The sequence below is a fragment of the Centruroides sculpturatus genome, unplaced genomic scaffold (assembly GCF_000671375.1).
Source record: "Centruroides sculpturatus isolate CEXI.00-Female unplaced genomic scaffold, Cexi_2.0 scaffold118, whole genome shotgun sequence".
NCBI classification, from domain to species: domain Eukaryota; kingdom Metazoa; phylum Arthropoda; class Arachnida; order Scorpiones; family Buthidae; genus Centruroides; species Centruroides sculpturatus.
This window is the reverse complement of record NW_019384377.1, coordinates 710,808-738,264: the sequence shown is the minus strand read 5'-3', so window position 1 is coordinate 738,264 and position 27,457 is coordinate 710,808. Positions and strand designations below refer to the sequence as shown.

General features: G+C 28.9%; 1 protein-coding gene and 1 long non-coding RNA gene across 2 annotated transcripts in view; both read right to left on the bottom strand.

The window, feature by feature from the left end:
- Positions 1–3,594: 3,594 nt before the first annotated feature.
- Positions 3,595–14,262, bottom strand: LOC111617662. Its single transcript, XR_002755460.1, has 3 exons — positions 14,184–14,262; positions 8,200–8,243; positions 3,595–5,966 (listed from the first exon to the last, which is right to left on the bottom strand). It is a non-coding gene; the product is annotated as an uncharacterized LOC111617662 (long non-coding RNA).
- Positions 14,263–15,839: 1,577 nt separating this feature from the next.
- LOC111617359 (probable phospholipid-transporting ATPase IA) overlaps positions 15,840–27,457 on the bottom strand; it is a 231,157-nt gene continuing 219,539 nt past the window's right edge. The window contains exons 55-58 of the mRNA XM_023358665.1: positions 21,194–21,282; positions 18,788–18,853; positions 16,049–16,092; positions 15,840–15,890 (exon numbers count right to left, since the gene is read on the bottom strand). Of these exons, the coding sequence (XP_023214433.1) occupies positions 15,840–15,890; positions 16,049–16,092; positions 18,788–18,853; positions 21,194–21,282 (250 nt within the window). The remainder of the gene's footprint in view (positions 15,891–16,048; positions 16,093–18,787; positions 18,854–21,193; positions 21,283–27,457) is intronic.

The following is a 27,457-nucleotide window of genomic DNA, read 5'->3' as shown; positions in this document are numbered from 1 at the left end:
ATATATAAAACATTAAATACAAGTTTCTGTAAGGTTAAAAATACTGTATTGTCTAATAAAGAATGTTAAAAAAAACTTAATATGCAATTTACATTTGTTGTTTTTGATTATTTTATTATTATAGTAAATGTACAAAAATGCTTACAAAAATACAAAACAGATAAAAGTTACTTCTTGATTTTTAAAAAATGTCTCAGCATTAAAATCTTTGATATCACGTAATTTTATGTTAAAATTATTGCAAAATTTTCAATTAATGTCAATACACACAATAGCTAGTGAAATTATAAATAAGTGCCTTTTATTAAGTTTTAGATGAAATGTCTATAACTATTATATAACGTCTGCCCGCTCTCACAACAACAACAACAATAATAATACAAAGTTTAGGCTAATCGCTCAACATTACCGATTTTCGTAGGTTGACGTCATTCAGCTGACCAATCAGCGCGTTGTGCCGTCTGGATATTTAGTCGCACGTCTACTGTATATATAAAATCTTATTTTTTTCTATGAAAATTAAAATAATTAATTATAGAGATTAAAATTCATTTTAAAACATACGTTTATACAAAATATTATCTTTTGTATAAACGTCTTTTGTCAATGATTTAATGTATTTAATCGAAATATATGTAGCAATAATCATGTTGCAGAGTGAGAAGAAAGTAAACAATTCAAATCGGTCTGCATGCTCGCCTGATGGGCGCATAAATTTTCGTGCGCGGCAACAATTTGAGCAATGCGCGGCCGCGCAGCTTAGGGGGAATATTGAAGACTAGTCAGATAACTCACGACGTGAGACAGAGGCAAGTCCAGCTTTATCCTTGAGATCCAGGCTTTAAAGGATTCTTCCCCCGGATAGAGATCCGGGGCCGGAGATAGCTTTCCGGATGGTCGGTTTCTTGTAACCAGGTTGATAACAGACCGTTTCAGGCTACGAAGGGTCAAATTCGACACCGCGTTTTATTCGATCAAGGGAAATTAATCGCACTTTCAAACTCCTGTATTTATTGTTTCGAATTCTTTAAGTCTGACACACAATCTCCGCGCTAGATTTCCTTTTAAGGTTACTGTATTTAAAACTTTTTTTTTCCTCGACTAATAATTTTATTCCTCCCCGATTCTATTTGTATCTTGATTTTTTTTCCAGATTTTCTTTTACGAGCGCTAGAATCAAAGCACGATCTCGATTTGACACTTTTATTAAATTTTTAACACAGGTATCCCTCGTACAACAGGGTTCGAGAATTTGGAAAATCTCCCATACAAAATTTCACAAGTTATAAGCGCAAACTCCGTTATTCGATATTTTTTTTATTCAAGTATTCAACGGTAATCATGCACGCTGTCTCAAATTTGCCCACGGATTTTAGAATATTGAAATTTTAAATTTATTTTATGCCTTTCGTCAGGTTTACCTTAACCCCATGTTTTGTGTTAGTCCAGTGTTTTTCAACCTTTTTCATTGAGTGGGACACCTAATTGAAAAATAACAAATCATGACACTCTTGACCAGCGGCGGATCTAGAATCTGAATAAGGGGACTAATGGGCCAGATGAATTTTTTGCGAAAACGAATATTACGCGCAACGCAAAAGTGTTTCTACGTGTTCAAAATCAAAATTTAAGTCCATTGAATTTTGTCGAAATACCTACATGTAAAATAATAGTCTCGCTATTGTTTTTTTAAATATAGTTTTATTATCAAATATATCATTTTATTTATAAACAATTTTTCTTAAGTTTTTTAATACTATTTTGATGCATGTATAAAATAAATATTTCATTACTTTTTTCTTATTCTTTTCATATCAATTTAAAAAATTTCAATTAAAAAAATGATAAAAATTGTTTATTTGTCATCATTGCTTTTGAATACTATGAAAATACTGTAATATACTCCTACTTTGTGATTGAAACCACACGCTTTTCAAAGTACAATGCAACGCTTTTTAAAGTATATACAAGACACAAGTGTCCACGTCGTTCTTCTCTGGTAGTTGGCCTGGTACTGGGACTGGGAACGTGAAGGCCAAGCAATGTGGTTTGGGCGAACTCGCGACAAGTCGTGCGTACACGTAGTGTAGAACATTACATTAACACGCGATTAGTCATAGTTTCTTTGCTTACTAGATATCTCGTAGCAAAATAGAACTGACAATGAGTTATCTTGAACTACACTTAAGTAAATTTCCAAGAAAATGCCTAAAGGCTCTAAACTTTGCGACACCCCAATCGTGGCGCCGTGGCACCCCGGTTGAAAAACACTGTGTTAGTCCTTTGTTTCGTGTAGTACGAGTTTGCATTACACGGCACCTTTCGGAACGTAACTAGTGTTATACGAGGGATACCTGTATGATCATTTAATTTATTCGCATAATTTGATATTCCTTTCTCATTTTTTTCCTTTTCGTAAATTATCAAGATGTCATTTACATGCTTAATATATTATTTCCTATTATATAGTTAATTAACCACTTGCCGCCCACTGATTAATTAATTTGATGTAATTAAGCATAAAAATACTTAAAACTGAAAAAAACGAAAGAAATGCGTTAATTTTGAAGAAAAAGCTTCAAAGTTTAACTTCCTTTGTCTCGCCTTTCTGTGAAATTTGACACTGATGAGTCATTGTTTACATAGCTGGATGACCTTGAGAACGTCTGGTGTCGCATTTCCCGGGATATTCTCATAGACGTCTCGGGAGGACAAGGGTTTAAAGTAGGGTGAATACTAGCTGGACATATATTTTTAAATATTGTTAAAAAATTAAAATTTTAATTGCGATTTCCGACCCCCCCCGATTTAATTAAACTTATATATAATAAAATATATTAATTTAAAAAATTAAAAAAACTATTGGAGGTCGTTTTTGACATCAGAAAGTAGCTTTAAATAACTTTACCGAAGTCAAATCCGTGCACTACAACTTTAGAACGATTAATTAAATTTGATTTAAAAAATCCCATTAAAATCAATTAAGCGTTAATCGCGCTTCATTAAAGGTTGATTAAAATCGCGATAAAATTTTTTTGCGTGGGTAAAAATTTTTGAAAAAATTTGGAGACAAAAAACATTCCAAAAATAAAAATTTTCGGTGCCGAAAAGAACAGAGTTTTCTGTAACTCGCCCGAGACCATACTGTTATCTGTGGACTATGTCCCATGTGTTGTAACTAAAGTATACTCAATAAATGGAACGCGATGTCGCCATGGTTCCCACTTCACACTTTCCTATCATTCCTTACTTTTCTTCCCCTCTTCTCATTTCCTCTAAAACTCTTCATCCTTCCTTTTCAAAGGCTATGCCGTAAGGTTCGGCCTTCTAACACTTTTAAACATATCATATCATATATATCATGTAACTCGCCCGAGTTAACTCGGGTCCGGACGTCTTGCTGTTTTAATATAGATAAAAGTATTAATAAACTTTTCTGCCACCCTATATTTTCCGATTATTTTAAAATTCAGAAAACTTGTTTGCAATAAAGTATACGCATTTATTTGATAAACTTTCAGTAGTTTTTGTTTCATTCATTTTCAAATGGGCTAAAGAAGTGTTTATGTCGATTCACGAAATAAACGAGGCATGAATTTTTGTCTGAATAATTTATTTCTGAAATAAGAGAGGAAGCTTTTTCCCACCGAAAAAACATTCTCGATATATGCAGATATGAACATTTTACACACATGAAAAGTATACGACAGCAAATAGTGTTGAAGGAAAAAATATTTCACGGATGAACATGAACAAAGTTGTCCTCAGAAACCTTAAAGCACCTTTTTCTCAATAAATTAAAACGATAACAAATAATTCGTACAGTGTTAATTAATTAATTAATTAGAACTTTCGCACCTACAGAAAATTAAATTAAATTAGGTATAAACAGTACAACAGGGGATAATGCCCGGCGAATGGCCTCTTCTGGGAGATTAAATTCGAAACACCCGACAACATTTAAATGTAAATGCAAGTTATTTACATGGTAAAGAAAAATATATCCACTTCAAATCAGATTTTTGGTTAAATTATAGCAAATTACATCATAAATTACCATAAAAAGTTCTCTTCGCTACGTGACCTACGTGACGCATTTTTTTACACTCAAATAATTTATTACATTAAAAAACTGACTATGAAATGATACATCTATTCTAATTACTGTACAAAATACCATCTATAACTGTATAGTTTTTTTTCTTAAATAATTCCAACGGTGAGCTTTATGGTTCTATACAATGGTGTGTAATCAATCACAAATTAATTCACAATGTAGTAAGTTAATAGTAGTAGTAGTAGTTAGTAGTAGGATTAGTATTAATAGTAGTAATAGTTTATTAATAGTGGTAATTAGTTGAGTGATCGACCTCCTGTTAATCCGATTGCATATTTCGAAACTAAGTATGGGTAACTGCATTAAAATTTCTAATGAAATTAACTTTCTTAATTTGGCAATTGCTATTTCCGTAACGCTTTAGTTCGTTAACTATTATGCTTCGATTAAATAAAAATTACGCTTCGAATATCGTAACAACGAGTAAATTTGTTAACAACAACGTTAAAATAAGCTCTCGAATATGCGTAACGTGTTAGTTACGTACGTAACGAACGAACAGAAATCGAAAATGTCTCGTTACTTCGCGCCATAACTAGATGTAGATACCCGTATAACACTTACAGATATTACTGCATATGCTATATATTATATATATTTAGGAGAAATATAATTTCTTTTTTTATAAATTATCTTCCATCCCCTAGGCTTTTTTATTATGGCTGTCGGATTTTCAGTCGATACTTTTCTTTATTTTTATAAAAATTTCCTACTACTTCCCGAACCCAAAATATAATAAACGGAGCTACAATGTTGATCGTGTTGGAAATTAAACATTTAACAATCATTTATCAAAAAATGACAATTCGTTTAACATTTTTTTCCCTCGAATTCAAATGTAACAAACAACTACACCTAAACTTTTTTCCCGATTCTCAACAGAGAACCGAATATGTGGTGAACGACAGAAATTTGCCACTTTACGGAAAGATAAATATAAAAATACCAACTACCGAGATATCAAAGAATTTATAAATGTTTAACATTCGAACCGACATTTATTGACATTCTAGGATCTATTTTTTTAGATTTTATTTTTATTTACTTCCTCATCTCTAAATTCTGAAAGAGTAAAAGCTTCCTCTGATGAAAAAACGATGAAGTGAAAAATCACAACAGATAAACACAACGAAACACGCAATGCATTAACGTATATAACACTAAAAACAACAAACGCCATATGTGACTAGAAAAACGCAAATTATTAGTGTTTTAGTTGCGATCCTATTTAAATAAATTACAAAAAATCGCAGCAATATCAAAGAACTAATCGGCAGTTTTTTTTTTAAATTCTTTATAACGTGGTGTGGTGCCAGAACTTGGAATTCGCCTATAACGTGAAAATCGCCTGTGCATAAGGACTTTTTTCTGTTCGTTTGTTTTCCTTATTTTTAACCGAATTTTGACAAACCATTTTAAAATCTCCGTTAACAGAACAATTTTGTGATATCAAAAAAGTGCTCGTTTTTTTCACTTTAAACACAAAGAATATATATATATTTGTTTTTTACGACGCTTCCAGAAGACAGCTTCAAGGTTGTCTGAGGGCAGTTACTGTATCGTCTCGTCACACCGAAATAATGGAGGTACATTATCACAGAGGTACAGGTACATTGACATATGGCAATGGCACCGAGAAGTTGCCACATAACAACAACACTTTGTACCCTATATCCGAAACCTTTCGAACACTCATAACAATCAGATCGTAAGATTGCAAAATGGAATGCATAAAAAGATTCCCTATGACCAAAAAAAGGGACACGTTTTTCCTATGGTAACATCTTCGGACCGTTCACACCCCTTGTGGTTTGCTCTTTGTTGTGTCGTAGGCACGGATCATTTCAGACTGAAAAAGAATAAGAATAAGTATATTAATAGATAAACAATTTTTATAAAATTGTGTTGTGCTGTTAGCTGAATGGCTCTAATCTATCACTCTAAGAGGACCTGAATTTGGGTCCGGATAGACTGATATTTTCAAAGGTAATTGATGTAAATATATTGGATCCCGTCTCTTAAAATTAGAGAATTTGATCCCAGGATCTCTACCACTTTTCAGTCCCAAAATTTTCAGGATTAAGTTTTCCTAATCCTGAGATTTTCGGGATTGACATCATTTTTAAAAAAGTTGCAAAACAGACTGCATGAAGCGAAACGTTCAGTGCCAGTGCTTTTAACAGAATTGCTTGCCTATCATTTTAATATAAAATACAAGAAATTTTATTCCAAGCAAGCAGCAGAAATTAACCTAGCGGGCTTGCGATGCTTGCTTGGAATAAAACTTCTTGTATTTTCAACTAAAATGATAGGCAAGCAGTTCTCACTGGGTTACTTGGTAATATACTTCATTTTTGTATTTTTGAATTTTCGCGGGCGCCAATCGATTTTCTGGCGCAGTCGAGAGCACTACTCAGTGCGTTTTACCTGTCAATGTGTCAGCCATCTTGTTTTGCCAGTGTGGTTAATATAGACCCGACGCCTCTCGCTTAGGGGGGTCGACCTTAGGTGAAAAGGTTACGACCCCCGCCTTGCCCGTGATCTGTCAGGATGATGCGAGAAAGTCTTTTTACGTTTGGGAGTAGTGGTTTGCTGGATGCTGAGAGACTCACACAGAGACCGAATTTACAAAATTAACGTGTTTATTTTTAGAAAGGCATGCTTACAATGATCGAAACAATCGGGATTGTAGCCTTTACTCCTACAATCCCGATCTGTGTCGACCGGACTGTTTTCTTCCAACCTCCCCGTGTCCTCGAAGCTATAACTAGAACGGGCTTATAAGTATTTACTAACGATTCCTCCAACTTCCATCAAACCTAAACGCGTTTTCTCAGCAGCTGCATATATGTGCAACAAATTGAGAAGCAGACTTGGTGATGAGACACAGGATGCGTTGTTATTTCTCAGATCATATTTTCGCAATTCAAATTAGAATGTTCCTATTAGATTAGTTTTCTTTATATTTAAGAAAAATGTGACTGATTAATATTATTTTTAAATACTTTTTGCTAAGAAACTTACTTTACTACCTACTTACTAGGTTGTTATATGAAAGTAGTCTATTTAGTCGATGTTAAGAGAGATTTTTGTTAATTTTCAACGTTTATTTGCATAGTTTGTTACATAAAGGTTTTTTCAATTTATGTGAGTTTAAAGAGATCTCAGTGATGCTTAAAAAAGAATAAATTTAACATGAAGACTGAGTGATTTTAAGTCTGCTATATTAAATTAGCTAGGTATATACCGTAAAATACATTAATTTTTGTCTAAATTTTGATTTGTTATTTTGATTTCTGTAAGATTTTCTTATTTTTTATTAACCCTCAATACTGAAATAATCCCAGGATTGACTAAGTATAATCCCAAAGTCCCGGGATTAGAAATAAGGACTGGGATTGAATTCCCTACTTACAATTCAATTGTTCCACTGTGAGTCTGCTGAACCATGTTGAATATGATTTTAAAAAATGCCCTTTTAGTGTCTTTAGATTAGAAAACGTCATAAAATAAAATGAAAAAGACCATACTGTGGTCAAACCTATATTTGAATGGCCAAAGTAAGGCCAACTGTATAAACCTCCTATAATGGTGTCTAGTAGAAAAGTCAGTTCTAATTGAAATGTCAATTAAATTTTCCATATGTTTTCTAAATTTTGGAACTTCGATAAAGATAAATACAGTGAACCCATACAACACGGAGGTGTGTTCCATGTTATAAGAAACCACATTGTAAGAATAATGTGTGTTATATATATTAACTGTGAGAGTTAATACCTCATACATAATACATGTTTCATATAAGGCAGCTTCCTATAACATGGAATGCATCCCGTGTTGTATGGGTTTCACTGTACATGCATATTTTTTATTTTACGGAATGGTAAATGCATCATTATTACAGAGGAACAAACAAATTCCCATCTGAATATGTGCAAATTTGTTGATGTCTTTTTCTTGTGTTTGTTTACAGTATAAAATTGAATAAAATAACAGAAAATATTACTGTTTAGCTTATATTTGACATTTTAGAAATTTATGACATAAAAGTACTTAATATAGAAAAAAAGATGAAGACTTACCTGCGGAACAACGCCATGCTCTTCTTGAGAAAATGCATAACCATCTATAAACAAAATACATTAATTTAATTTTTTTATGAAATCAATTGGAGGAAAAAATTGCAATTTTTTAATAAAAAAAAGTATGAATTTCTTTACATATAAATATACTAAGATACAAACAATTACCACTAATTATAAAATCAAATTATATTAAAGACAAATGCAGATATTAGCATGCCGAAGTTATAAAGTACAAAAGTAATTGAACAGATGCACAATATAAATTGAAAACTAAAGATCATAAGAAGCATAAACAAAAAGTATATATAAAATTATATATAAAAACTGTAAATTTTTTTATATATAATTACTGTCATCCAGTGTTTCCCAACTGACAACTAATCTACTGCTAAATTTTAATAATTTGAAAATTATCAAATTTATTTATGCTTTGCTTTATGCAATTTAAAAACCTTAAAAATGATGGAGAAAATGGAGTAAAAATATAAGAAAGGAAAGTGACAAGAATAGAAGATAGTGCAACATATTTATTAAAGAAACTCTTCGAATATAAATTCAATTCAAATTGCTACTTTTTGGAGCTAAAAATTTATAGAAAACTCTCACTATACTTAGTATTTTAGCCTATATATGACAGTCAACAGAAGCTAATATTGGTTTGGAATTTTCTCTTTATTTCTCTTGTCAACTCCAGATGATAAATATAGTCTGAAACAGTGGAAATTTTCTATAAAATATTCGTTCCAAGAAAAGCAATTTGAATAAGATATCAATGATTTTTTCTCCAATTCTGGTGAGAAAAAGAGAAAACAATTTAAACCTATTATTTAATGCTGCAAAATTAAATAAATTAAGAATGTCTCAATCTACAGAGTATTCAAATTGGGAAACACTATAACAACTATTCATTGTCGAGAAGCATTTTGATACCGATCCATTACACATCCTATTATTTTGCAAAAACTGCAAAGATCTGAAAGTAAAATTTAAGATATAAAATACTGATGTTTCAAAAACTGAATTCATAAACCACAAAACTCAAATATTTTCAGCTTTAGTTATTTTGCATGAATTATCTTAATAAAGATTTTTACAGTTGCTTTTCTTCTGTAAAATTAAAATCAATAAACAAGCCACAAGATTCCAGCAAAGTTCAATTTAATAAAACTGTCTTCAACCATACTTCAATGGTCATCATCAGATAGGGCTCTATAATGAATTAACTAAATAACAATTAAAAAAAACTTTGCTGAAATCTCATAGTAATTTGTTTATTAATTTTGCTTCCAGTTATGGGTAATCCATAACTGGAAGCAAAATTACTTAAAAAATTAAATCATTCAGAAAATCCAAAAAGACAATGATGATAAATTACAAATTATCTTAAGTTCAATGAATTGAAAAGTTTTACATGACTGCTTTTACCTCTCTCTTATTCCTCATATCATCTCTATAAATGTTTTAGATTTTTCTGAAGAAATATATTTTATTAAACAATCATAATTAAGTAAGGATGAGGATCCACTACCACACTAACTGGTTAAATGTAATAAAGACACCCACTATCACCAACAACAGTTAAAATTCCAACAGATTTTACTCATATGAATGTTTTCATCTGTTTAAAAACAATCATCAACAGATAAACTACATCAAATGTAGAACCAAACAGAGCTTATTAATTAAACATAATTCAAAAAGAATTCAATTAAAAAAATTTCTGGTAGACAAAGTTCTGTACATGTGCTGTTTATATTATGCACCAGGANTTTTTCTTATTCTTTTCATATCAATTTAAAAAATTTCAATTAAAAAAATGATAAAAATTGTTTATTTGTCATCATTGCTTTTGAATACTATGAAAATACTGTAATATGTACCTACTTTGCGATTGAAACCACACGCTTTTCAAAGTACAATGCAACGCTTTTTAAAGTACTGTATATACAAGGCACAAGTGTCCATGTCGTTCTTCTCTGGTAGTTGACCCGGTACTGGGACTGGGAACGTGAAGGCCAAGCAATGTGGTTTGGGCGAACTCGCGACAAGTCGTGCGTACACGTAGTGTAGAACATTACATTAACACGCGATTAGTCATNCTAATATTTGATATAACATCATAACAAAAATAGTTATTGTAAATATAAATGTTACAAGACAACAGAAAATTAATTATGCAAAAAAAAAAAATTAATTAAAATGTAAACTTGACAAACTGTAGGCTGACAAGTCAAATTACAAAATTGTAGCTTGTAATATAATGTTGTTCTTCTGAAAGGCTATAAAGGAAACTAAATTTTATCAAACAAAATTAATGTAAAATGTATGTTATATTATATAAAGTCAAACAAAATTTTGTGTATTGCGACATTGTCCCTCCTGAAGTCAAACTAGTCACATTCTGCACGTGCCAACCAACCTAACAAGCAGGATCAAAATCCAATTTGCAAGAAGATGTTTTTCAAATTTTAAGGAAAATTATTATTGCTTGGTTTAGGAAAATGCATAATAGATACAGTGGTTAATGATATTGTTTTATTTAATTTCAAATAAAGACAAACAAAATGAGCAATTATTTATTGTGACATCACCACAATGCCAAGCTGCAATTTTTAATCATATTTTTAATTTATTTAATTTAAAATATATGCTCTCCACCTCAAACTAGTACTGTAGTGTCTTGCTAGTACTCAAACTAGTACTGTAGTGTAGTGTAGTATTGTAGTGTTGTACATCATACTTTTCTGTTAGCAATGGAGTCATCTATCTAATTCTTCTCACAGGAAAATTTTTAAATTGAAATACATGCCTTCTGGTTTGCATTGTAAGTTTGTATATAGTTAATCAGAGCCTCCTAATTTTCTAAGCTTTCTATATCTGGTCTGTAATTTCATTTATGTAACACTATTTTTGAGATTAGGGAAAAACAGATGGATGGATGACAGTGGAAATTTAAAGGTATACAATTTTTTCAAATTGCAGCCTAAAAAACAAAAATCTTTGTATTAATGGCCTGATGGCCAACACAGTAAAAGTGTCGAAATGTCACTCTTAGGGACACAGATGCTTAGTCTTAATTTTGGTATCCAGAGAGCAATGAGAGGCTCATTTAGCATTTCAATATAATGCATAAGAGCATTAGACAGTTTTCATATGAACTTATACAAAGTATGATGTTCATATATGCAAAATGAATTGCTTGTTGTTGTTGGTTCAGTGTTATCAAAAACAGTTAAGACACTGATTTGAGTTTGAATCAGAATCTTAGAAATTTCCATGGGTAATCTGTCCTAGCTATGTTCAGCCCTGTCTCATCACCCAGCAAACTTGGTTGAACTTATAACATATGCAAAAAGAGGCCCTCTTAGTGTCTGCAAGGTAGTGTTTAAAAAAATCTTCGTACTTATCAGAGAAAGTCAATATATAAGTTCGTTTTTTGTATTTATAATAATAAATATATTTGAAAAGTCATTATCTCCATAGTCAAAAATAAAAATTATTTTCCAATTTTAGCATGCACTGAAATTCCATTAAGGATAACATCTAAGTTTAAAATTTTACTAAATCAGAAATAATAATTACTACTACATATGTGAAAATATAATGCTTAATACAGTAGACTTTTATTAATATGAAATAAGAGATTTGCTTTACATTAAAATAGTTCTGTCATCTGAAAGAATGTAAAGCTTTTTCATTTATATTATCACCACCTCAAGAAAAATCTATATATACTAAGAAAATGTTAATCTTTATTTCTGCTCTTAGTTTAGTTATATTGTCTCCAATTACTTTTCTACATCTGGGATTTCTTTTTTATTTTATATTATTGGAATTGATATAAAAATAATTTAAAATTGGAGCAATGGCAATGACTGGACTGGCAGTAATGACATGCTCCTATAATTAAACTATTTGGAGCTGAGGATGGTTTGAGATGGGAAGTATTTCTGCATGTTGCACTGCAGAAATACTTCCCATCTCAAACCGTGCTGAAAGCTCACTGAGATTTTATTAATTTAAACCAATACCAATTGATTCAGTAAAATCTCAGTGAGCTTTCCAATTGAAAACTCTGGTGTGATAAGTCCATAAAATGTATAGCAAATTACATATAGCTATTGAAAAGATTTAATGCAATATAGGATGAAAAGCAAATAATTATAAGAATTTATGGAACTTAATAGGTTGGTTGGCACCTGCAGAATGTGACTAGTTTGACTTCAGGAGGGACAACATCGAGATACACGAAATTTTGTTTGACTTTATATAATATAACATACATTTTACTTCTAATGTGTTTGTCGAAACTGACAATCCAACTTAAGAATTTGAGATCAGAGGTTTTACTGTACCAAGAGTATCAAAAATGAAAAAGGAATATAATTTTTAAGATTTACTTAATCAACAAGATTAATTAGTCAGAAGAACTGTTATTTATTTAATGCTTTTAGAGAGAAATGTTTAGAATCTAAAAAATCGTTTGATTTTTATTTGAACCATACAAAACAGTTATATATAAATGAACAGTAAGTTCTAAGATGGAACCTACTTAAAAGTGTTAAATAAATGACAGTTCTTTTGGATGTAAGCTCTGTTCACTTAATCTTCTAAGTACAGTACTTAGGTAAAATGTATTTTCCAATGACTTGAGCACCATTTTGCAGTGTGTTCCTGAAAGGGGGTTAAGGGACTCCTTTATTATGTTTGTATGTAACCCCATTAAACAAGAACGTGGAATATGTTGCTCTGTGTGCTTATTCCAGTATTTGTGGAAATACTTTCACAGCATTCTTAACTTTCTCCAGTAAAAAAAATCTCTTATGTGGCAAAAACATGGCTCTAGCTTTATGAAAGTTACAAGAATAATCTTTTTTTTTTAATTGTAAGATTAATCTGTTATTTGACTAATCAAGAAAAAACTGTTTTTAAAATCTATGAATATAAAGTGCAATATATTATCAGAATACATGCAAAATTGAATTATTCAGCATTCACTTTCTATGATTATTGATGGAAAAGTCACTAATCCTTTACTACAACAAATTGATCTTTATGTTTAAAATGTCTGTATTGAGTTTCTATGACAGCTTCATTAAATTTTTTAATTTTTTACAGATTAAATTTATTTATTCAAAAAATTTAAAATAACTGTAGTTTGGGTCAATAATTTATTGTACTGTTTCCTTACTTTAAAAAACATGACATAATAAGGCCAGGATTTGAAAATTCTATCATCATCTTAAGTAGCATTTGAAGAGATTTTTTTAAACAAATATTTATGAATGAATATCTATTTCTTCCATGCTTATGTAATCAAAAACACCACTACAAATTGAATTAACACATGAAAAATTGTGTGCTTATTTGATATAAAGAAATAAAAAATTTTTAATGACAAAGGATGAAGTGCATAATAATAAATTAAACTCTAAAACAGCAGCCATTTTTCAAAAAAAGTAGACAAATTTACAAACCTATTTGATATATAGAATAGAAAAATGTGAGAATGTGTATTTCTAATATCATAAGTGTGTTCACAGAAGAAACTAAATACTTCAATACTTGGTGGTTAATCATCAAACATTCAACTTAAAAGAAATTCCTGATTCCAAATCATGCAATGTATTACATATGTAAAAGTTTATAAAACAAAATATAGATTTTAGAAGAATTGCAAACATAGGATTTATAGTGAATATCATAACCATTTATGTTGTCTGTCTCAGTTCGGTTGCATTCAATGAATGTCTACTACTTAAGCTACTAAATCAACAAAGTGCACAATCCCGACATCAATAACAAAAAGCCAACTGTTAAAACATTTAGCATATTTACATAATCATAATTATAAAAATCAGCAACCAAAGTTTCCAAACTGAATCTAAATAAATTCATTTAAAAATTTTACGAAAAAATGGAATAAAATTTTCTTTCATTAAAAGCTTTTAGATTTGGTTTATTCAACATACAAAACTTACGTTCTTCGGTAGAATACAATCTTGTTGAAAATATTTGAGTTTCATCATGTTTATGAATTCCATACTCTAAATATGAAGTAAAAGATTATTTTTATGTTATTTTTTATTTTTTAATAATAAAATATGATAAATAAATTAATGCAAAAGTACTGTTAGAATAGATTTTATATATTTATAAAAAAATTTCAACAGGAATTTTGAAAGCAAAGATAATATAGACATTTGAAATATTGAGAAATCACCATTGAATGCATTGAGAATATATATATCATCTTTTTAAAATAATTTCTAAAAAAGATAAATATTTCTTTCAATGGAATCACAATAAATTCTTATATATATAACATTTTGGGCTAAATAGTAGGAGAAAGAATATAATATTTAATTATGTACATTATAGATACCATTTTAATTGTCTTTCTATTGTAATCCAGTATTTATTTTGATTTACCATATATCTCTTTAGTACGACTGAGTTTTTCATAGTAAACTGAATCAATATAGTATTACTATTTTAACAGCAGGTAAGAATTATATAAATTGCAAGCATTAAATTAAAATGTGTATAAATCTAATTCAATATCTCCAATACAGTGTAAATTTCACTAGTCCTTTCATTACAAGTTGGCAGTATTTAGATTATTATTTTGAAATATTTAAGAATATTGCATAAATGAGAGATATTAATTGTACTCCTTCAGATTGTTTGAATATCTAAAATGCCTATTCAAGAAATTTGAATGTATAGAAAAAAATTTTTAACGACAAATTATATTCTAATGTGCACATAAGCAGTACAGAAAAAGATTCTAGTAAATAATTAAAAAGAAAATAAATATAAATTAANTATTTAGTCGATGTTAAGAGAGATTTTTGTTAATTTTCAACGTTTATTTGCATAGTTTGTTACATAATGGTTTTTCAATTTATGTGAGTTTAAAGAGATCTCAGTGATGCTTAAAAAAGAATAAATTTAACATGAAGACTGAGTGATTTTAAGTCTGCTATATTAAATTAGCTAGGTATATACCGTAAAATACATTAATTTTTGTCTAAATTTTGATTTGTTATTTTGATTTCTGTAAGATTTTCTTATTTTTTATTAACCCTCAATACTGAAATAATCCCAGGATTGACTAAGTATAATCCCAAAGTCCCGGGATTAGAAATAAGGACTGGGATTGAATTCCCTACTTACAATTCAATTGTTCCACTGTGAGTCTGCTGAACCATGTTGAATATGATTTTAAAAAATGCCCTTTTAGTGTCTTTAGATTAGGAAGCGTCATAAAATAAAATGAAAAAGACCATACTGTGGTCAAACCTATATTTGAATGGCCAAAGTAAGGCCAACTGTATAAACCTCCTATAATGGTGTCTAGTAGAAAAGTCAGTTCTAATTGAAATGTCAATTAAATTTTCCATATGTTTTCTAAATTTTGGAACTTCGATAAAGATAAATACAGTGAACCCATACAACACGGAGGTGTGTTCCATGTTATAAGAAACCACATTGTAAGAATAATGTGTGTTATATATATTAACTGTGAGAGTTAATACCTCATACATAATACATGTTTCATATAAGGCAGCTTCCTATAACATGGAATGCATCCCGTGTTGTATGGGTTTCACTGTACATGCATATTTTTTATTTTACGGAATGGTAAATGCATCATTATTACAGAGGAACAAACAAGTTCCCATCTGAATATGTGCAAATTTGTTGATGTCTTTTTCTTGTGTTTGTTTACAGTATAAAATTGAATAAAATAACAGAAAATATTACTGTTTAGCTTATATTTGACATTTTAGAAATTTATGACATAAAAGTACTTAATATAGAAAAAAAGATGAAGACTTACCTGCGGAACAACGCCATGCTCTTCTTGAGAAAATGCATAACCATCTATAAACAAAATACATTAATTTAATTTTTTTATGAAATCAATTGGAGGAAAAAATTGCAATTTTTTAATAAAAAAAAGTATGAATTTCTTTACATATAAATATACTAAGATACAAACAATTACCACTAATTATAAAATCAAATTATATTAAAGACAAATGCAGATAGTCGATACTTTTCTTTATTTTTATAAAAATTTCCTACTACTTCCCGAACCCAAAATATAATAAACGGAGCTACAATGTTGATCGTGTTGGAAATTAAACATTTAACAATCATTTATCAAAAAATGACAATTCGTTTAACATTTTTTTCCCTCGAATTCAAATGTAACAAACAACTACATCTAAACTTTTTTCCCGATTCTCAACAGAGAACCGAATATGTGGTGAACGACAGAAATTTGCCACTTTACGGAAAGATAAATATAAAAATACCAACTACCGAGATATCAAAGAATTTATAAATGTTTAACATTCGAACCGACATTTATTGACATTCTAGGATCTATTTTTTTAGATTTTATTTTTATTTACTTCCTCATCTCTAAATTCTGAAAGAGTAAAAGCTTCCTCTGATGGAAAAACGATGAAGTGAAAAATCACAACAGATAAACACAACGAAACACGCAATGCATTAACGTATATAACACTAAAAACAACAAACGCCATATGTGACTAGAAAAACGCAAATTATTAGTGTTTTAGTTGCGATCCTATTTAAATAAATTACAAAAAATCGCAGCAATATCAAAGAACTAATCGGCAGTTTTTTTTTTAAATTCTTTATAACGTGGTGTGGTGCCAGAACTTGGAATTCGCCTATAACGTGAAAATCGCCTGTGCATAAGGACTTTTTTCTGTTCGTTTGTTTTCCTTATTTTTAACCGAATTTTGACAAACCATTTTAAAATCTCCGTTAACAGAACAATTTTGTGATATCAAAAAAGTGCTCGTTTTTTTCACTTTAAACACAAAGAATATATATATATTTGTTTTTTACGACGCTTCCAGAAGACAGCTTCAAGGTTGTCTGAGGGCAGTTACTGTATCGTCTCGTCACACCGAAATAATGGAGGTACATTATCACAGAGGTACAGGTACATTGACATATGGCAATGGCACCGAGAAGTTGCCACATAACAACAACACTTTGTACCCTATATCCGAAACCTTTCGAACACTCATAACAATCAGATCGTAAGATTGCAAAATGGAATGCATAAAAAGATTCCCTATGACCAAAAAAAGGGACACGTTTTTCCTATGGTAACATCTTCGGACCGTTCACACCCCTTGTGGTTTGCTCTTTGTTGTGTCGTAGGCACGGATCATTTCAGACTGAAAAAGAATAAGAATAAGTATATTAATAGATAAACAATTTTTATAAAATTGTGTTGTGCTGTTAGCTGAATGGCTCTAATCTATCACTCTAAGAGGACCTGAATTTGGGTCCGGATAGACTGATATTTTCAAAGGTAATTGATGTAAATATATTGGATCCCGTCTCTTAAAATTAGAGAATTTGATCCCAGGATCTCTACCACTTTTCAGTCCCAAAATTTTCAGGATTAAGTTTTCCTAATCCTGAGATTTTCGGGATTGACATCATTTTTAAAAAAGTTGCAAAACAGACTGCATGAAGCGAAACGTTCAGTGCCAGTGCTTTTAACAGAATTGCTTGCCTATCATTTTAATATAAAATACAAGAAATTTTATTCCAAGCAAGCAGCAGAAATTAACCTAGCGGGCTTGCTTGGAATAAAACTTCTTGTATTTTGAACTAAAATGATAGGCGAGCAGTTTTCACTGGGTTACTTGGTAATATACTTCCTTTTTGTATTTTTGAATTTTCCCAGGCGCCAATCGATTTTCTGGCGCAGTCGAGAGCACATCAGTGCGTTTTATCTGTCAATATGTCAGCCATCTTGTTTTGCCAGTGTGGTTAATATAGACCCAACGCTTCTCGCTTAGGGGGGGTCGACCTTAGGTGAAAAGGTTATGACCCTCGCCTTGCCCGCGATCTGTCATGATGATGCGAGAAAGTCTTTTTACATATGGGGGTAGTGGTTTGCTGGACGCTAAGACTGAATTTACAAAATTAACGCGTTTATTTTTAGAAAGACATGCTTACAATGATCGAAACAATCGGGATTGCAGCCTTTACTCCTACAATCCCGATCTGTGTCAACTGGACTGTTTTCTTCCAACCTCCCCGTGTCCTCGGAGCTATAACTAAAGCAGGCTTATAAGTATTTACTAACGATTCCTCCAACTTCCATCAANGTTAATCATCAAACATTCAACTTAAAAGAAATTCCTGATTCCAAATCATGCAATGTATTACATATGTAAAAGTTTATAAAACAAAATATAGATTTTAGAAGAATTGCAAACATAGGATTTATAGTGAATATCATAACCATTTATGTTGTCTGTCTCAGTTCGGTTGCATTCAATGAATGTCTACTACTTAAGCTACTAAATCAACAAAGTGCACAATCCCGACATCAATAACAAAAAGCCAACTGTTAAAACATTTAGCATATTTACATAATCATAATTATAAAAATCAGCAACCAAAGTTTCCAAACTGAATCTAAATAAATTCATTTAAAAATTTTACGAAAAAATGGAATAAAATTTTCTTTCATTAAAAGCTTTTAGATTTGGTTTATTCAACATACAAAACTTACGTTCTTCGGTAGAATACAATCTTGTTGAAAATATTTGAGTTTCATCATGTTTATGAATTCCATACTCTAAATATGAAGTAAAAGATTATTTTTATGTTATTTTTTATTTTTTAATAATAAAATATGATAAATAAATTAATGCAAAAGTACTGTTAGAATAGATTTTATATATTTATAAAAAAATTTCAACAGGAATTTTGAAAGCAAAGATAATATAGACATTTGAAATATTGAGAAATCACCATTGAATGCATTGAGAATATATATATCATCTTTTTAAAATAATTTCTAAAAAAGATAAATATTTCTTTCAATGGAATCACAATAAATTCTTATATATATAACATTTTGGGCTAAATAGTAGGAGAAAGAATATAATATTTAATTATGTACATTATAGATACCATTTTAATTGTCTTTCTATTGTAATCCAGTATTTATTTTGATTTACCATATATCTCTTTAGTACGACTGAGTTTTTCATAGTAAACTGAATCAATATAGTATTACTATTTTAACAGCAGGTAAGAATTATATAAATTGCAAGCATTAAATTAAAATGTGTATAAATCTAATTCAATATCTCCAATACAGTGTAAATTTCACTAGTCCTTTCATTACAAGTTGGCAGTATTTAGATTATTATTTTGAAATATTTAAGAATATTGCATAAATGAGAGATATTAATTGTACTCCTTCAGATTGTTTGAATATCTAAAATGCCTATTCAAGAAATTTGAATGTATAGAAAAAAATTTTTAACGACAAATTATATTCTAATGTGCACATAAGCAGTACAGAAAAAGATTCTAGTAAATAATTAAAAAGAAAATAAATATAAATTAATTGGAATAACTTTGAACTAATTAACATAATCTAAGCAAAGAAATTTAATTCACAGAACAATAAGCATATTTTAAGTAACAGAGAAATATACATATTTTAAAAAACTTCAAAATTGTAAACGTAAACCATGTCCAAAATATAGGTTATAAGTATATTTCTTTATCTAAATTAAAGATTCTATTAAACATCCTAAAATTATTTGAGTGGTATATTCCATAATTATTATTGATTTATTATATAGTGGTTTTTTTTTTTTTTTACTTTTTTAGCTTAATTCATGCATAAAATGTCTATAAAGGCAATATAATAATTATAATATATATATATTGTATTATTATTATTTTATCTATATCTATACCTATATTTATTCTATATACATATATTAAAAGCAAAATGTTCTGTCACTGCTAACCAAAACCAACACTTTACAAAGAAGTGCTAAAAATAGAGACTCAACTTTGCCTGCATGAAATATAACCAAATCTATCAAGAGGAACAAGTATTTTATCCACACTTTCCAAAATATTGTGTTTCAATTGATTTGATTTTCAATTGTAATTCTAATTAATTAATTTTATTTTTAATGTAAAGGCCAGTTTTTATTATTATTTTATTATTTTTAAATTTAATTATTAGTTTTAGTTAATTAACTTACTACCTAGTATTAATAAATGTTAAATATTAATATTATAATATATAATATAATATTAATAAATTTTTGCCATTTAATTTAACTTAAGTATATTTAAACACAAATTCTTGAATGCCATTCTGTGAATGTCAATTAATGCAGTTTTTATTAATTAATTTGATTTAAATTCAACTGTGGTGTATACTGAAAAAAGGAAATAGTATCTTTCCCACATTGCTATTTAAATTAATTTCACCAATAATAACCAGTACACTGCATACTTGTCCCTGATGCTTTGCCTACAATCCCCTATGACACACAACTTATGAAAAACACAAGGGTTCGCCAAAGTGGTCTATATCAATCCCCAGGGGTTGATATGAAATTATTGGGAGTCGATGAAAAGACTAAAACTTACATTTTGAACTGAATATTGCTAATCTTGCCAAGGATTATCAACCTTATCCTTCTCATTGATTGTCAGTTATAAAAATTATTATTAACATATGTACAATAAATGTAAAAATGTAAAATTAAAAGATATATATTAAAATAGTAAAAGCTTTTTTTGCTTGTAACACAAACTTTTTGGTGGGGGTCGATGTGAGGTTTCAAAAAGTTGTAGGGGGTCGATGATCAAAAAAGTTTGGCGACCCCTGGTATATACAATTAAATACAATCAGAATAAATAGCTACCAAAACATTTAAATGTAACATTTTTAAAAACATACTTAAATTTAATTATTGATATCTATTATTATTGTATATTTATAGACATAATCTGGACAAACCGAAGTTAAATATGCAATAATCATCATTACATAACTGAAATATATTTAAAAAACATTTAAACGTAATATTAAAAAAATGTTTAAATCTTGTTTTATTAATGGTTACAATTCTTTGGATATATAAAAGAAATTACGTACGTTGAAGTTCCATTTCAAGAGGCACCTGTGAAACATGAGTTGAAGGTCTCCTGAACACATTCTTGAGAAGCCTAGCCGTTTCAGTAAGCCTGTAATTATAAGACTTTTAAATGGAAGATACAGATTACAATATTAATTCTATTGTAAAAATAATATTTTAAAATATGCAAACACCAAATGTTAAAAACATCTATACATGCAACATGCAGTTAAAAGAACTGTTATTGGATTTGATTGAATGAGAATACGTTTTCATGTATTTGTTTTAGTCTGTTATTAAAATTAAATATCTTTTAGACCCAAATCACAAGATTTTCCAGCAAGAGATAATTTCATTATTAAAAATAAACCATAAAAAAATAACTACTGAACCACCATTTACATTAATATATATCTATAAAGTGTGTGTTTCAAAACATATATTGTGATTTGAGTCTATATTGGTACACATAATTGTAGATACTTGCCACTTCTGGGTCCAGTCGTTTTCTGGAGGAGAGCCACTGTGATAAACCCGTCACTGAATACGTCATGTTGAATTTGGGAAGATCCTGATTTTATTTAAGGAGTTCACTTTATTTATGGATCATTTTCAAAAATATTTTTATGATTGGTTTAAGTAGAATACTTTAAAAAATTTTTTTTATTATATAGTGTATTGTCATATTCCTATTTAAATTTAAAATATTTTTTGGATAGATGTTGCTAAAATCCTATGAAATAATTTTGTATATACTATCTGAAAATCATAGGTTTTTCAGATGGAAAGAGCTATTTAAAAGCTTCAATTTTACTATACATTTATCCATAAATGTCTAGTGCACCAATTAAGCATAAGCACACCTTAGGCACCATCCTCACATATCTTGCTTTCTTAAAAAACCAGTTTATTTATTTATTAATATTTTAGGCTAACTGATTTACATGCAAAAACCTTTAATTTGTTAATTCAGAGATGCAGTGGATTTATTACTGCATCAAAATAATTCTCTTCTATAATTCTATGCTATCTTCGTTTACTATTTATTCAATAAGCATTTTTTACATTACATATATTACATTCATATGTTCAACGTTATATACAAGTTATGTATAGAATAAAAGCTGTAATTAATATTACAATTGTAACATCTTAATCATCAGAGATTGTTATATTTTATCAGCTTAAATGTGATGTTAAAACATGTTTAATTCAAGCTCATATATTAAATACAATATTTTCTGATATAAAAGGTTATAATTATTGACTATGTTGTATTTAGGAATAAAAATATTAATAAACAATTTCTCGATAATGTCTCAATTTTTTCTTTTGTCACTTTTTAATAATTTTGTATATAAACAAACAGGTTTTCCTTGTCAATTTCACTTCAGTAATTTGAAATATAATAATTTTAAGTTTGAAATTATTTGCAATTTATTTGAAAGATAAATCAATGAAATGCAATTACTCAATTTTGACAGTTATCTAAATTGATCCAAACAGTTTTTACCATACACATCCATATTGATATTCTTTAAAATAAAATCAGCTTCAACAATACTTAATAAAATAATAAGATTACAGATTTCAATTCTGAGATACTAAAATGCAGTTGAAAGCTAACAATACTTGTTTTGCCTATGACTTATTGTCTTCATTCATTAAGTAATAAAATTTTGGAATTATTAATATTACAGTTAGTCTTAATATCATCATTAAAAAAAATTATTACAACAGATCATAGATTATTACAATAGATGGTTGAAGGCCATAGAAATTTTTAAAACTAATTTTGCATCATCTTGTATAAATTCTAAGGAGACAATGGTGTTGTCGATGGCCTGGCAGGCTCTGCTTGACACAACAGTGTAGTTGTTAGTTAATTAATCATTATGCACAGGACAATGCATGCATAACTTTAAATTTATATTTATAGTTTGAATGGTCGTTTAAATTATTTTTTTTAAAAACTTTTATAAATTTACGTTTGTTCTGAAGGATGTTCTATTGGTAGCTGTTCTGTCATACCTAAAGGAGAATTCAGGAGGAGTTATAAAACTTTTGTGCAGAGATAATTTTTTGTTTATATGCACTGGAAATTGGTTCTGTGTTTGTTGTTATAGATCATTCTAAATTATAATTTCCAACTCAACTTCATTAAATGTAAAATAGTGCCAGTCAAATGGCCAACGTGGTTAAGGATTTGGAGAGGCAGGTTCCAAAGAATCAGAGTTCAAATCTGGGCTAGATTCAAAGGAATTTTCATGGATGGTTTGGCCCAAATACTGTTTATTGAGCTCTATCTGTCACTCAACTGTTCTCTTGCAGACCTTGCCAAAACAACAATGAATGTTTATAAAGGCTCTTTTAATGCCACAGAACAGATAAAGTTACATATACAGGAGACAAAAATTTAATTAAGTTCAAAATATTAAGAGTAAATAAATAAAGAATATTTTTTTAAGAAAGCAAAATGTGTGAAGATACTGAACATGTAAAACTGTTTGATATTTAATTAATAATTTTTATGTTTAATGCTTTTAACATTTGAATTCAATAACAGTAGCTGAAATTATTTTCTACCTTTTATTTGGTTATCCAGATAAATAAATTTAAAATGTCAGAAATTTAAGAAGAAAAAGAAAAAAACAATTGTTCACATTTATTACTACTCTTCCCAGCTTTCAGTTAGCACAAATGATTATCAGACAGTAAATTAAAATTGTTCAAGTTAGAAAATAAATTAGAAAAAAAAAAGGTTTCTTTCAAACTTTCAAGCATGTGATATTAAAAAAACAACTTAAATTTATTAAAATTAAATCAAAACTCAAAACTTTTAAATATATATCATAAAAACTCTAGTTCAATTAGTGTCAATTAAATCTTCAGTTCATATACAAAAATATTTACTGTATCAACATTATTAAGAAGTAAAGAAATTAGTTTTATCTTAGCTTGAGTTTATTTAAAAAACTAAGAATAATTAAATGAAATTAAATAATTTTTATGCTCAATTACTAAACATAATATGCATTGTAACAGTAAAAAAATTTAAATAAATTAAAGACAATGCACAAAGTTAGACAAATTTCACATGAACAATATTCAATAAAATTACAGATTTTCATGTTCATTTTCAAAAATATTTTTATGATTGGTTTAAGTAGAATACTTTAAAAAATTTTTTTTATTATATAGTGTATTGTCATATTCCTATTTAAATTTAAAANAGTATAATTATTTAACTAAATATAATTAACTGATAAAACAAAAATAAAAGAATAAAAATAGTCATTTAAAATAAAATATTGTCTAAGAAAGAAGAAACTCCATTGAAACTGAACCCATGAGTGTACAAGTACTTACGAGTTGTTTAGACTAGACAATTAACACTCACAAGCACATCACATACAGTATTACAACATTGTTACAACACAATTTATAAATAAAATTAAAAGAAAATTAATTATAACAATTTTTAATTTATTAAAATTTTTAATTATTTCTTAGAATATTCTAAAAATTTGCAGAATAAATCAATGACAAGAAGTTATTTACTGATTTGTGTTTGAAACTGCTTATTTTTTGAAAATAAATAATTGCAAACATTTATATTAACTAATATATAAATTATCACATATAATACTATAAAATAACTAACAATAAAGTAATAAATAGATTTTGAAAACTTAGAGCAGAGGTGAGGAACTCTAATTGGAAGACTGCATTCCATTTTGGAAGGATCTCGTAAAGCCGTACATGTACAGCAGGTTGCAATATGGAGAAGATAGGCGGTAAATGTATACATTCACTTTATATGCACAAAAAATATACTTTTATAACTCAAAATTAAACTTATAAAATTGTATACAGTTGTACTAAGAGCCAAAAAGGCCACATATGGTTTGAAAGCTACAGGTTCCCCATCTCTGATTGAAAAAGCCTTCATGGATATAGAAACAATTTGTAAATTTCTTTACTAGTTCATGCTTAACTAGTTATAAAAATTCTTCTTACAGAGAAGATTTCCACAGAGCAAAACTTTATATCAAGAAATTTACATTCTATTTTAGTATGTATGGAGGATGTTCATCATTATTTGACTCATTTTTGGAATTTATGCCTAGTGTAATTATGCACATGCAGTCATTAATTGAACTGACATTTTTATGATAGATTGTTGTCTGCTCTTTCAATTGTGTATGTGTGTTTGTGAAGCAAAAAAATGCTGCAGATAACACTGAATTTAGAGTTGAAGTGTCAGATTATTGGCCTTTCCAAAGAAGGATATTCATCCAAAGTCATAATGAAAGCTCTGAAAAACCAGAACAAGATCAATGTACAGGTTTACATTGATAGTGTTCTAAAACCAATTGTTGAAGTCTATGTTCCTGAACTATATCCTGGTAAGCTAAGTAAAGTATTTTTCCATCATGACCAAGCCTCTTTCCATACTGCAGCATTAACACAGCAATATTTCCAATATGATCACAAGAAATTCAGGATTAATTTATTACCAACAAAAAAATTTCAGTTAAGTCCCCTGACACAAGTCCCTTAGATTTTTCAGGTTTGACAACTGAAGTAGCAACTGTTTGAGTAAAGCCCATATGATGGAAGGTCTATGGAAAGCCATAGACCTTCCAGGAGAGTGATTTCGCCTGATAAGTGCAAGCAGGCAAGGAAAACAAGATTACATACTGTTAGCCAAAGACATTGGGAACTTATAGAACAACTGAAGTCAATCCATAGTCAAAAAATGCATGTATAATGTCTATTATAAAAGTGAGTCAAAATAAAGGTAAACATCCTCTGTATTCCAGATGTGCAGATACAAAAGCAAAATAGAAATTTTTTCTAAATATAGTTTTGTCCTGTGAAAACTTGTGTGAAAAGTATCCATCTGAAAAATTTTTAATAAAAGTAAAATAGAAACCACTTAAGATTTCTATAGTAGTAAAGCTTATTACCAGATAACTTTTAACATTAACACTACTGTTTTTAATAGGACATTCATCATAAACAGACTATTTCAGAATAATAATCCATTAAACTTTTATTTAATCTTATCAAAATAATTCTACTGTTATCAGCATCTAGTTAAAAGTTATTTAACTTATAAATTGAGGCACACAATAAATACAGAGGCATACATTTACTTCTACTGTTTAAAATGGAAAATTTGTTCGTTAGACCTAAAACCCATTTTGTGAATCTTGATTGGGATACTGTTATGTGAACTATCAAAGATCCTCCTCGGTAAGTAAATAGTATGAATTATTTGTATTGTCAACTTGTATTATTTTATACATCTTTGTTGAAACTTATGAAGAGGATTATTAAAGAAAGAATAAAAAGTAAGTCTTGGTTCATTATATTCCTTTTCAATTCCATAGAAATAGAAAAACTTCTGCAATCAGAATGCATAAATTATGACAAATGTATATCATTGTCAGAACAATATATAATCATCATCATCTCACCATGAGTGAAAATCAAATTTTTATGATTATTAATTAAACTTTAATCACAACTGTAAAAAAAAAGAGGTAATGCCAGAAATATACTTTGCACCACTAGAGTAAATTCACTATGTTGTTATTGCCATTAGACCAAACAAATGCCATATTTTAAAATTGGGCTAATTTAACGCTACTATTAATAATTAAATTCTGAGTTGGTACTAGAGGTAGTAATGCCTACCTCTAGTACCAAATTACTCAGAATTTAATTATCAATAGTAACAGTAAAGTAGCTCAATTAAAATATGGCAATTGTTTGGATTATTATTAAAACATCAAGCTTTGAAATATTGATATATGTATATGTCATTAGATTTTGAATATTCCAAAGCCATGCTGAATAACACACAGAATGCAACCAAAAATCACAAAACAACTTATACTTTTATTGTGTAAAAATGAATAGAATACACTTACAAGGTATACCTAACAAACTGTATTTAAGAAAAAAAAAAAAAAACACAAATTTCAAAAACTGAAATATAAAAATTTGGTGATTTTCTAAAACTGTCAGTAAATGCACTAAACAATCACTGTAAATTTAAAAACATGAGGGTGTTTCAAAAAATAATGCCATTTTAATTTTTAAATCTTTCAAATAATGCATTTTATTCAGGACACTACTGTTGAACAACACTATGGCAGAGAAAGAGAGTGCACTTTACATACCCCTATTTTTTTCACATTCAAATCATAACAAATGCAATAAAAAAAGGAGTTACTTTTCAAAACACCCTCATATTATATCTACAGATTTTA